Source organism: Eumetopias jubatus, unplaced genomic scaffold, assembly GCF_037043125.1.
Source record: "Eumetopias jubatus isolate StellerSeaLion01/CBP00866 unplaced genomic scaffold, mEumJub1_p1.0 scaffold_10, whole genome shotgun sequence".
NCBI lineage: Eukaryota > Metazoa > Chordata > Mammalia > Carnivora > Otariidae > Eumetopias > Eumetopias jubatus.
Window position 1 is genome coordinate 46,300,605 of NW_028274816.1, and position 12,272 is coordinate 46,312,876.

General features: G+C 45.7%; 1 protein-coding gene across 1 annotated transcript in view; it reads right to left on the reverse strand.

Annotated features, from left to right (window-relative positions):
• Positions 1 to 12,272, reverse strand: part of PEPD (peptidase D) — a 111,380-nt gene that overhangs the window by 68,904 nt on the left and 30,204 nt on the right. The window contains exon 7 of the mRNA XM_028123686.1: positions 6,942 to 6,986. Coding sequence (XP_027979487.1) covers positions 6,942 to 6,986 — 45 coding nt within the window. The remainder of the gene's footprint in view (positions 1 to 6,941; positions 6,987 to 12,272) is intronic.

Here is a 12,272-nt window from a genome sequence, read left to right on the forward strand (position 1 = left end):
CCCCAGGCTCCTACAGCTCAGCCTGACACAAACTCCCCCACCTCACCCCACAGCTCCGCCACACCCCTGCTGCTTCAAACAGACACCTGCGCATCATCCCAGACACCTTCGTGTCATCCGTCCACTGCTCCCACATCCAAGTGACGACCAAGGGCTTCAATTCTCGGCGCTACAACCTCTCTCAGACCCTCCGTTTCTCTCCATCCAGACCCCACTGCCTCCAGCCTGGACAACTCTCCGGCCTCTTCTTGCCTCCAGGCCTCTGTGCTCACTGACAGCAGCTGGGGATCTTTAGGAAACACAAATGCGACCATGCTTTTCCTTGCTTAAAAGCTTTGGGGACCTCTAAATGTCCTCGGGATGGAGTTAAAACTACTCACGAGCCTTCCCATGCCTGTCTCCACCACCTACCTCCCCTCAGCCCCACAGCGACTCTTCTGCTCAGGCCCTTTCACCTCTAGCTCCCACCCGAACCACACCTTTCCCGAGGTGGAGGAGGGGCTCCCCCATACCCCTTCCCTACGTTTCCAGGGCAGTCTATGGGTATCCTTGGAGAGCTACCACACGCGTGACTCTTTTTACATTTAAGTCTCTTCCCAAAAAGGCCGTGGTCCTGGGGGGCAGGGTCGCCGCACCCCAAGGGCTTGGCCCAAAACAGACACGCAGGAACCAGGATTAGAAAGAGTACCTGGGCATTGCACCAAAGCTGGAAAATGCCTTACTTCCAAAAAGGAGAGCTCATGGCTCTTTTCAAAGAAGAAAAAGAGGGTTCCTCCACCCCACCTTGGGGAGTTTGGCAGACATCGTGGGATATGGCTCAGCCAGGCCTGCCCTGCGCAGGACAGGGGCACAGCCTGCCCGGGCTCCAGCAGCCCAAACTGCCACAGCCAACGCCCTGCCCTGAGCCACAGAGCGAGGAAGAGGCAGCCCTAAGAGTTGAACCCCAGGAGCCCACTGCACAGGCTCTCCCCACAACCCCTCCCTGCAGTGGGAGCACCCCAGTCTACAGAGGGGCTGGGAAAAGCAGGCCACCAGCTTCTCCAAGGAGACTTGGTGCCCAAACCACACTCTCTTCCCATCAGAGACGCCAGCACTTTGACCACCGATGCTGAGGCCTGCTTTCCTTCCTAGTTTGAATTTGTGGAAGATGACAAACCAGGACTTTACCTGGTTTACTCAGGACTTATTTTTAAGTCATGTTTAAAAAAAAAAAAAAATCAAACTGAACCAGGACAAATTATGCCATAAAGGCGGTTCTCCAACAAAACCGGCCTGGCCCAACTGAATCCGAGCTTTAAAGGCCCTGAGAACAGGTGTCTGCCGTGTGCCGGCTGACCTGATTATCCATAGGGCACTCTGGGTCTAAGTCTTGCCCAGGTGCCAGGCATCCAGCCTGGCCCAGTTCTCTCCAGGACGCAAGCACCAGAAACACTTTTTAAGATGACTGTACAAAATAACAAAACCTTCCAGCATTCAGCAGTTTCTCCCTATCTTCAGGAAGGACTGAGCACCCTGAGTCTGATGAGGCTATTTCTATGACTCCTGGACACGAAAAGATAAGGAAGAAAGGATTCCACCACGGTCCAGCTTCCGCTGTCCCAGGCCCTCCAGAGTGAGGGCTGCCTAGGGTCATACTCAGCCCGAGCCTCGTCTGGCCCCAGCATGTGTGGGGTGGGGGTAAGAAATGTGATCTGCAAGTCTTCTATCCCCAGAACAGGACCAAGGCCTCCTCCTCCATGAGGCACCAGAGGACGCAGCTTTGGGACAGAACAACACAGATGCAGTTCACAAGTCTGGGCTGAGAACAACAGACTCTTTGACTAGCAAGAGGAGATGGCTGACATGTGCAGGCGATATAGGCCATCATGCAGAGTCCCCTGGCCTGTGGCCCTGCCTGTGAGCATCAATGCACCCAGGGGGCCACTCACATGGCAAGGCAGCACCCCAGGCAGGGGAACAGAAGTGGGGGGAGAAGGCTCCTCCACCACATCAGGCCCAGAGTCCCCTGCAACAGGCTAGAAATGACAAAAACCAGACTCAGCTGAGATTTATTTGTGCAATCTGGTTTTTTTCCCCTTCAATATGCATAGGTCACAAAACTGCTTCTGGGCATTAAACCCAGGATTAAGACACTAATTAGCTGAGGTTTGAATTCTCCACTGATTAAAACAGTAGCAAGACAGGGGCGCCTGGGTGGCTCAGTCGGTTAAGTATCTGCCCTTGGCTCAGGTCATGATCCGCGGGTCCTGGGATCGAGCCCCCTCTCCCTCTCCCTCTGCCTTCCACTCTGCCTACTTGTGCTCTCTCTCTCTCTGTCAAATAAATAAAAAAAAATCTTTAAAAAAATAAACAAAATAAAATAGTACCAATACAGGATGAAGTATATTCAAAATCAGTCTCTAAGCATCAAAGTGCCACCGTGGTGAACAAAACCCATTTGAAGGGACAGGAATTCCATCTCTCCTGGAGATGAATGTGCAGAGGGGATGGTTCTGTGGGAGCCGGCAGGCAGGAACTCAAGGCCACAGGACCCCACGTCCATTCCTTCCACACCCCATGACCTGGTGCTACAAAGGACAAAATCCCAGAACAAGAGGGACAGAAAGGAAAGAGCTACTTGGAATTACATATCCTCAGGAGGCTCAATCAATAAGTCCTCTCAAAGAAATTGGAGCCATGAAGAAAATGGCGGTCTCGCTCAGCAGTGAGCTAAGTGTGCTTGAGACTTGACGTGGGCCAGGCAGACACGGGCTGCACACAGGGGAGGCATGGGAGGGTCCACCTCAATGTGCCGGCCCGGGGCCCAGCCGTGCCTTCCTTTCTGCCGGATGGCGCCCACACCCCACCTCCTGCCTTCTGGCATATGGTCATTCAAGGCCTCACTCTGCCCTAGGATCCCCACTGTCCACTCGGCTTTCTCGCTAACGTAGGGTTAAATGCCTCTTCCTCAGGAGACAAAGAGAGCAACCCAACTGAAATACTTTTCACACAGTCCAAGAATCTAGGTCATCATCTACGTATCTTTTCTAATTTGGGACATGTTACCCAGGACGCAGGATCCTGCCGTGCTTCTGCCCCTGAACCATCCACACCTCGCCATCTCCCGAGCACAGAAAAGGCAGGGAAGGAGAAACAGCTATGTTACTCCCCTGCCTGATTAACACACACAGGACACCTTCACTCTGTGTAATTAACAGTTCTAAAATCGGTGTGTGACTCAATTTAACACAGTCTCACTTAAAACCCAAGAAGGCACACGGCAACTGCTGACATGCTTGTTCTTCTGTGACGCTTCCAGAGGTACTTAACTGGAATCCCAGGCACGGAGCTATTAAGACGGTACAAAAGTATCTCCCTCTATTTCCTATCCTAACTTCAGATCAATTTAATCATCTGCGGAACAGGAGAGTGGAACCACAGCCTAAATTATGGAATTGAGACGCCTGCTCTCAAGTTTCAACTTTTGACCTCCACATTCGAACTGCAATACCCAGCATGAGAAATTATCAGTTATGATCTCATGTTTCCAGGAAAGAGTATGATTATAGAGGAATTTACAGGAAATCACAAAGGCACTGCTTGAGCGAATGAGAAACAATAAAGCAGTCACAGAGAGGAAATGAACGACATCCACAAAAACAAGGAGGAAGGAAGCATCCTCTGTGCTGGGAGAGGCTGTTCCTGGCCTCTATCAGACCGGCCCTGGGAGGAATCCCAGACCCCCAGTCCAGTGGCTAACAGGGAGCTGGGGTATGTCAGTAGCAGGGGGTGTGGAGCGAGAGGAAGCTCAGCTGCACAGCCCCTGGCCTCCACCCTCACTATACCCTGGCCTCACACAGAGCCATACCAGGCCCTCCGAGCACCCCTGTGTCTCCCATGGCCAAGAGAGGACCGAGAGCACGGCTGAAAGTCAGGCAAACCCCCACCCCCATCCCCTCTAGGGTGCCCCTCAGATACACAAGGGGCAGCACAAGATCCTGGGACTACCTGCCTGGGCTCAGCTCCTGGCTTTTTCTCAGGCAAATCCCCTCCCTGTGCCTCAGCTTCCTCATCTGTAGAATGGGGATAATCAGAGCACCTAGCTTAGAGCATAAACAAAATACCTCTTTGAATAAGGGGACAAATGTCAAGTGCTTAGCACAGCGCCTTGTACACAAGAAGTCTCAAAAGGCGACAGACAGGGCGCCTGGGTGGCTCAGTTGGTTAAGCGTCCAACTCTTGATTTCGGCTCAGATCATGATCTCAGGGTCATGAGATTGAGCCCCCCATCGGGCTCTGCACTCAGCGGGGAGTCTGCTTGGAATTCTCTCTCCCTCTCCCTCTGGCCCTCCCCCTCACTCACGCGCACACACACACACACACACACACACACACTCTGTCTCTCTCTCTCTCAAATCAATTTTTTTTAAAAAAGGCAACAGACATTGTATTAAGCTGAGTTAGCACTTGACTTCTGTGGGAGCCGGCGGGCAGGAATTCAAGGCCACAGGACCCCATGTCCATTCCTTCCACACCTCATGACCTGGTGCTACAAAGGATAAAATCCCAGAACAACAAGAGGGACAGAAAGGAAAGAGCTACTTGGACTTACATATCCTCAGGAGGCTCAATCAGTAAGTCCTCTCAAAGAAATCAGAGCCATGAAGAAAATGGCGGTTTTACTCAGCAGTGAGCTAAGTGTGCTTGAGACTTGACGTCCACCAGGCAGACACGGGCTGCACATCAAGGGAGAGCACTTCTGCTTTGCATGTGAGGAAACCAAGGCTCAGTGCTATAGGCTGAATGAATATGGGTCTCCCTCCAAAACTGATACACTGAAACCTAAACTCCACTGTGTTGGTATTCAGAGGTGGGGACTTGGGAGGCAAACAGGTCATGCGGGCAGAACTCTCGTGAATGGGACTGGTGCCCTTATAAAAGAGACCCCAGAGAGCTCCCCGCCTCTTCTGTCCTGTGAGGACACTGTGGGAACACGGCCACCTAGGGATCAGGAAGTGGGTTCTCACCACACACCGAGTCTGCCAGCACCTCAGTCTTGGATTTCCCAGGTTCTAGAACTGTGAGAAACACATTTCTGTTGTTTATGAGCCACCCACCATGGTAATTGTTATGCCGGCCCGAATGGTCTAAGACACCTGGTGAATCTTCACAAGTTAGATATCACTGCATAGCCACTGGCAGACGAAACTGAGGCTCAGAACACTTAAGCGACTTGCCGAGGGGACAGGCTAGGGTTAGCGTTTGGATGTGCCTGAGTGGAGGGCTTTTCTGTCACCGCAGGCAGCCCCCCTCCATGGGGCCTAGACAGAGCGGGTAATGAAAGCGTTCGGGACACAGGCACCCAAAGATGTGTCAATCATAAATTGTAAATTATGTCAATCATAATTTAATGTCACAGAAAACCCACTCTCCCGGAAACGAGGGACCAGCCTGTCATTCCACCCAGAACCCTTCCTTCACTTCCTCCAAGAGGGCAGTGATCGTGACCACCATGGATCTCACTCGAGAATGACTGCAGTCATTACAGAGGCCAGAACCCACACTATTAAAACACACCCTTGAGGCAGTAAGGACAATGTGACATTTCTAAAATAGTTCTACTGCCATCAAATGTCAAATAAGTCCTTTCTGCTGCCAGCTTTGATAAAGTTGGGAAGTATTCTTATGAATGCGGAATCCACCTCAGAGCCTTGGAAATGTCACTAGAATTAAAGCATGCCTGTTCCAAAGTAACGAACTAGTGACTTGTTCCTCAGGAGATGCTGGAGCGTACAAGCCAGCACGGTCTCCAAAGCGTCCAAACTGTAAGCCGCCATGAGGGAGTGTCACATGCGGGGCGTAAGTGGGTGCGGGCCCATTCCTGAGTATCCAGGATTTATTCTTCTGTCAACTGGGAGCTACAGATGGGCCAGGCATCAGTGACTTTATAAAAACAAGAAAAGGCGGCTGTGTGCTGAAAGGACACAGGCCCCATCCTCAGAGTGAGTGTGGCTGCCACTGGAGGGCTACCCTCCAGTGCTCTCACGGTCAGTACCAATGCCTGTGATGGTGCTTGGATTTCCACCTCTGGCCCAGCCTCGCTCCCACTGGAACCTGCTTCAGACTCAACACAACCCAAACAAGTCCCTGATCGGCCACAGCACCTGCTCTTCCCAGCCATCCCCGTCCCACTGACACACTACCCAGCCATTCAGGACAAAAAACTGGAGTCACCTTCAACTCCAGCCTTCACCCAGGTCACAGCCAGCTCCTCCCAGGGGTGTTCCCCTTGACCACCACTCTACTCTCAACTCTGTCACACTGCCCTTCTACTGCCACCTGGATCCTGCAGCAGCCTCCTAAGTGGCAACCACTTACCTCTCTTGCCCTACAACTGAGTCTCCAGTCTGAGGCCAAAATGCCTGCTTGAGTGGGAGGGCCACTTCCAGGGCCCGCAGAGGTGATGATGCCCAACCTGAGAAGGTTTGCCCTGCTGTGACCTAACAGAAACCAGTTATGCTGCAGGTACGTACAGGCTGCCGGTATCAGCACGGAAGGAACGGAGGCAACATAAGAACACATACAACAGGATGCCAGCTTGTCAGGACACAGAAGCAACACGAGGAAAACATGTTTACCTTTCTGGTAACAGGATTATGTATGATGTTTATTTTCACTGTTTTTATTATCTACTCTGAGCTATATGAGCGTGGCTCATTCATGGCAGGAGTTTTTAAAAGTCTCCTAAATAAAAGATAAGAAAAATTCAACTGACCTTCAAGTGACTCAGGCCCTTTTGGAAAGTCAGACCAACTCACACACACACACAAAAAGAAAAAAACAGAGAAGAGAGTTGTTCTGGGGACTATCTTGTCTGAGGGGCTCTCTGAGATGGGGCAGGGTCTCTCAGCTTCCTGAGCGGAGCACAACAAATAGCCAAAGTAGCCATAAGCAATACTCACCACTCCACAATTTCCGGATGAAGAATGGTGTTATTGACATTAAACCTGTAGAGGAAAAACAAATCAAGCCTATTAGTTCAGTGGTCTATCATCTCCCCACAAGAAATACCTCTTTTAAGGCATACCAAGAGATGGCATGACCCAGAGAGGGCCCCAAGCTTTAACTTCATGACCCCCGGGCCCATAGAAGGATTGCTGCTCACTTCCTGCCCCAGACTTGCAGGCAGGCCAAGTGCTCTAGGTGCAGTCAGAGAACATGCTGTTCGGCTGCAAAACACCATCCTCTACTCTCACTAGGCAGACCTAAAGGCCACAGCTTCCTTTGTCAGGTATACCAACATACACACAATAGGAGTCCCAGAAAAAAAGGAGAAAGATAAAGGAGAAGAATTTTTGAAAAGAAAAAAAAAAAGGCCCCAAACTTTACCAATTTAATGAAAAACATGAATCTACACATACACAAAGCCCAATAAACTCTGAAAAGGATAAATCCCAAGAAACCCACACTCAGACATATAATCTGTCAAAAGACAAAGAGAAAATCCTGAAAGCAGTAAGAGAAAAAAAATGCATGACATACGAGGACTTCTCAGTAAGATTAATGGCGGATTTCTCATCAGAAACCATAAAGGCCAAAAGGCAGTAGGATGAAAGAAAAAAAAAGGGTCAACCAAGATTCTATATCCAGCAAAGCTATGATTCAAAAATGAAAGGAAAATTAAAACAGTCCCAGACAGACAAAAATAGAGAATTTATTGCTAGAAGACTCTCCTACCAGAAATCCTAAAGGGAATCTTTCAGACTGTAGTGAAGAACACTAGAGTAACTTGAATCCACGTGAAGAAAAAAAGGCATCGATAAAAATAATTACATAGGCAAGTAAAGCGACAGAGCAAATGTATTTTTTTGTAACTCCTTTTTTCACCTCTCTGACTTAAAAGACAACTGCATAAAGCAGTAATTGTAAATCTGTGTTGACTAATGGAACATGTGAAGATGCAATCTGTATGCAACAACAGCACAAAGGAGGGGACAACATGGAGCTATACAGAAGCAAAGTTGTTGTATGCTACTGAAATTAAGTTGACATTAACGAAAACTAGACTGTCACAAGTTTATGAGGTCACTTGTAGTCCCCCAGGTAATAACTAAGAAAATAATTTAAACATACAGAAAAGGAGATGAAAAAGGAATAAAAACAATGTATCACAAAAAAATCAATTAAATACAAAAGAAAGTAGTAATGGGAGAAGCTGAGGAACAAAAATGACATATGACATATCAAAACTAGTAACAAAATGGCAGAAGGAAGTCATTCCTTACCAGCAATTACTTTAGATGTAAATAGATGTGATTCTCCAATTAAAAGGCGGGGACTGGCAGAAGGAATTAAAAGAAACATGATACAAGTAAATGTTCTAAAAAGACACACTTTAGAGTCAAAAACACAAACAGGTTGAGAATGAAAGGATAAGAAAAGATGTATTATGCAAAGAGAAACCAAAAGGGAGCTGGAACAGCTCTATTAATATCAGACAAAATAAGGGTTAAGACAAAAAAATTTACTAAAGATAAAGGACATTTTATACAAATTAAAAGATAAATTCATGAACAAGACATAATAATTATAAACATAAATTGCGCCTAACAACACAGCCCCAAGATATAGGAATCAAAAACTGCAGAATTGAAGGGGAAATATATAACTCAACAATACCTGAGACTTCAATACTCTGCTTGCAATAATGGATAGAACTAGATGGAAGATTGACAAGGAAATAGGAGACTTAAGCAACACTATCAAGCAACTACACCTAACAGACATCTCTAGACTACTCCACCCTCCAGTAGAATACCCATTTTCTCAAGTGCACATGGAACATTCTCCAGAATAGATCGTATGTTAAGCCATAAAACAACTCCCAATAAACTTATAAGGACTGAAATCATATTGAGTGTGTCCTCCAAGCACATTGGAATGAAATTAGAAATCAGTAACAGAAGAAAAACTCACTAATCTGTGGAAATTAAATTTTATACTCTTAAATAACCAATAGGTCAATGAAGAAATCAGAAGGGAAACTGAAAATACTGAGACGAATGGAAACAAAAGCACAACATACCAAAACCTACAGAATGCTGCTAAAGTAGTGCTTACAAGGAAGTTAATAGCCAAAAATACCGATGTTAAAAAGGAAGAAAGTTATCTCAAACCAATGACCTACTCTTCTACCTTAAGAAACTAGAAAAAGAAGGAGCACCTGGGTGGCTCAGTTGGTTGAACATCAGACTCTTGATTTCGGCTCAGGTCATGATCTTAGGGTCTTGAGATCAAGCCCACGCCAGGCTCCGCACTGAGCATGGAGCCTGCTTGGGATTCTCTCTCTCTCTCTCTCTCTCTCTCCCTCTGCCCCTCTCCCCCAACACATGGTGCACTCTCTCTCTCTCTAACAAATATAAATCAAAATCTTTAAAAAAGAAACTGGAAAAAGAAGAGGAAACTAAACCCAAAGCAAGCAGAAGGAATAGAATAATAAAAATTTGAGCAGAAATAAGCAAAATAGAGAATAGAAAAACAGTAGAGAAAAATCAGTGGGATAAAAATTGGTTCTTTGAAAAGATCAACAAAATTGACAGTTTTAGACTGACCAAGAAACGAAGAGAAGGCTCAAGTTACTGACCAGAGATAAAAAAGGGGACATTATTACTGATTTAACAAAAATTAAAAGGATTATAAGAGAATATAATGAACGACTGTATGGCAACAACTGGATAATTGAGATGAAAAAGACAAATTCCAGGATGCCTGAGTGGCTCAGTCAGTTAAGCTTCTGCCTTCAGTTCAGGTCATGATCCCAGGGTTCTGGGATAAAGCTCCACATCTGGTTCTGTGCTCAGTGGGGAGCCTGCTTCTCCTTCTTCCTCTGCCCTACCCCCTGCTTGTGCTTTCTCTCTCTCTCTCTCAAATAAATAAAATCTCTAAAAAAAAAAAAGAAAGAAAAAGACAAATTCTTAAAGACACAAACTGCCAAAACCGATACAAGAAAAAAAAAATCCAAATAGACCTATGATAAGTAGACACTGAATTAGTAATTAAAACCTCCTCACAAAGAAAAGCCCTGGATCAAATGCCTTCATCATGAATACCAAATGTTTAAAAACACATTAACACCAATCTTTCATTAACTCTTAACTTACTAAAACTAGAAGAGGAAGGAACACTTTTCAACTCATTCTACAAGCTCAGAATTACCCTGATACCAAAACCAAGACATCATAAGAAACTATAGCTGGAAATCTCTCATGAACACTGGCACAAAAAAAAAATCTTCAACAAAACACTAACAAACAAAATCCACCAACATATCAAAAGGATATACACCACGACCAAGTCACATTTATCTCAGGAATGTGGTTACTTCAACAGACAAAAAGAATCATATAATACACCATATTAACAGAATTTAGAACAAAACCACACAGATGTAGAAAAAGGATCTTACAAAATCCAACAACCTTTCATGATAAAAACACTCAATGAACTAGGGAGAGAAAGGAACTTCCTCAACCTGATAAAGGTATCTACAAAAAACACACAGCCTACATCATAGTTAATGGTCAAAGATGAAAAGCTTTCCCCTAAGATGAGGAACAAGGCCCTTCCTCTCCACTTCTGTTCAAAACTGCACACAAGAAACATTTATCATAGTCATCATATACTGGAAGTTTCAACAATTTTCAAAGCACTGAGATACAGAAAATACTCACTGATTACAGTAGAATTAAACTAGAAATCAGTAAAGACATGTATCATATGACCTCACTGATATGAGGAATTCTTAATCTCAGGAAACAAACTGAGGGTTGCTGGAGTGGTGGGGGGTGGAAGGGATGGGCTGGCTGGGTGATAGGCATTGGGGAGGGTATGTGCTGTGGTGAGCGCTATGAATTGTGCAAGACTGTTGAATCACAGATCTGTACCTCTGAAACAAATAATGCAACATATGTTAAGAAAAAAGAAAAAGAAGAAGATAGCAGGAGGGGAAGAATGAAGGGGAGTAAGTCAGAGGGGGAGACGAACCATGAGAGATGATGGACTCTGAAAAACAAACTGAGGGTTCTAGAGGGGAGGGGGGTGGGGGGATGGGTTAGCCAGGTGATGGGTATTAAAGAGGGCACATTCTGCGTGGAGCACTGGGTGTTATGCACAAACAATGAATCATGGAACACTACATCAAAAACTAATGATGTAATGTATGGTGATTAACATAACAATAAAAAATTTTTAAAAAGTCACAGAGGGGAGGGGGGCGGGGGGATGGGTTAGCCAGTGATGGGTATTAAAGAGAGCACGTACTGAATGGAGCACTGGGTGTTATACGCAAACAATGAATCATGGAACACTACATCGAAAACTAATGATGTAATATATGGCGATTAACATAACATAATAAAAAAAATTATCATAAAAAAACAAGAAATCAGTAACAGGAGGAAAACTGTAAAATCCCAATTTGTTTGGAAATTAAGCAACAGACTTCTAAGGATGTGCTGTTCAAAAAGGAAATAACAAAATTAGAAAATAAAAGCATGAAATATCAGAACTGGGGAAACGCAGGTAAACAATGCCCAGAGGAAAAGGCATTTAGTGGAAAAGAACACTGAAAACAATGATCTATGCGGCACCTGGGTGGCTCAGATAGTTAAGCATCTGCCTTCAGCTCAGGTCATGATCTCAGGGTCCTGGAATCGAGCCCCACGTCAGGCTCCCAGCTCAGAAGGGAGTCTGCTTCTCTCTCTCCTTCTGCCTCTCCTGCTTGTGCTCTCTCTCTTTCTCAAATGAATAAATAAAATCTTTAAAAAAAAGAAAGAAAGAAAACAATGATCTAAACTCCTATCCCCAAGCATGTCCCTTTCTTTTTTCTCAAGAAGCTAGAGAAAGAACAAACCTAAAGAAATTAAAAGGAAATTAAAAGGCACAGAAATCAATGAAATAAAAGGCAAACACAAAATAAAGAAAAATCTATAAAGCCAAAAGTTGTTCTTTGACAAGATAAACATAATTAGAAAGGGGACCCTGGGAGACACAAAAAGATCAGGTCAGGGCCCACCATGTGTGACCCAGAGCTCAAGCTGGCAGTGAGAGAGCTGGGGAAGCATGGCATGGTCCAGCACAAAATACAGGCCTCGGCAGAGAAGCTGGGGCAAGCCTTCAACCCTCTGGATTCTAAGCCCTGCTCCATCTCAGGTCAGGATTATTATACACAGGGCATGCTGGCTTATGACCAAGCAGGGACTCTCTATGGCCCCATTACTGATGTTTGAAAACAC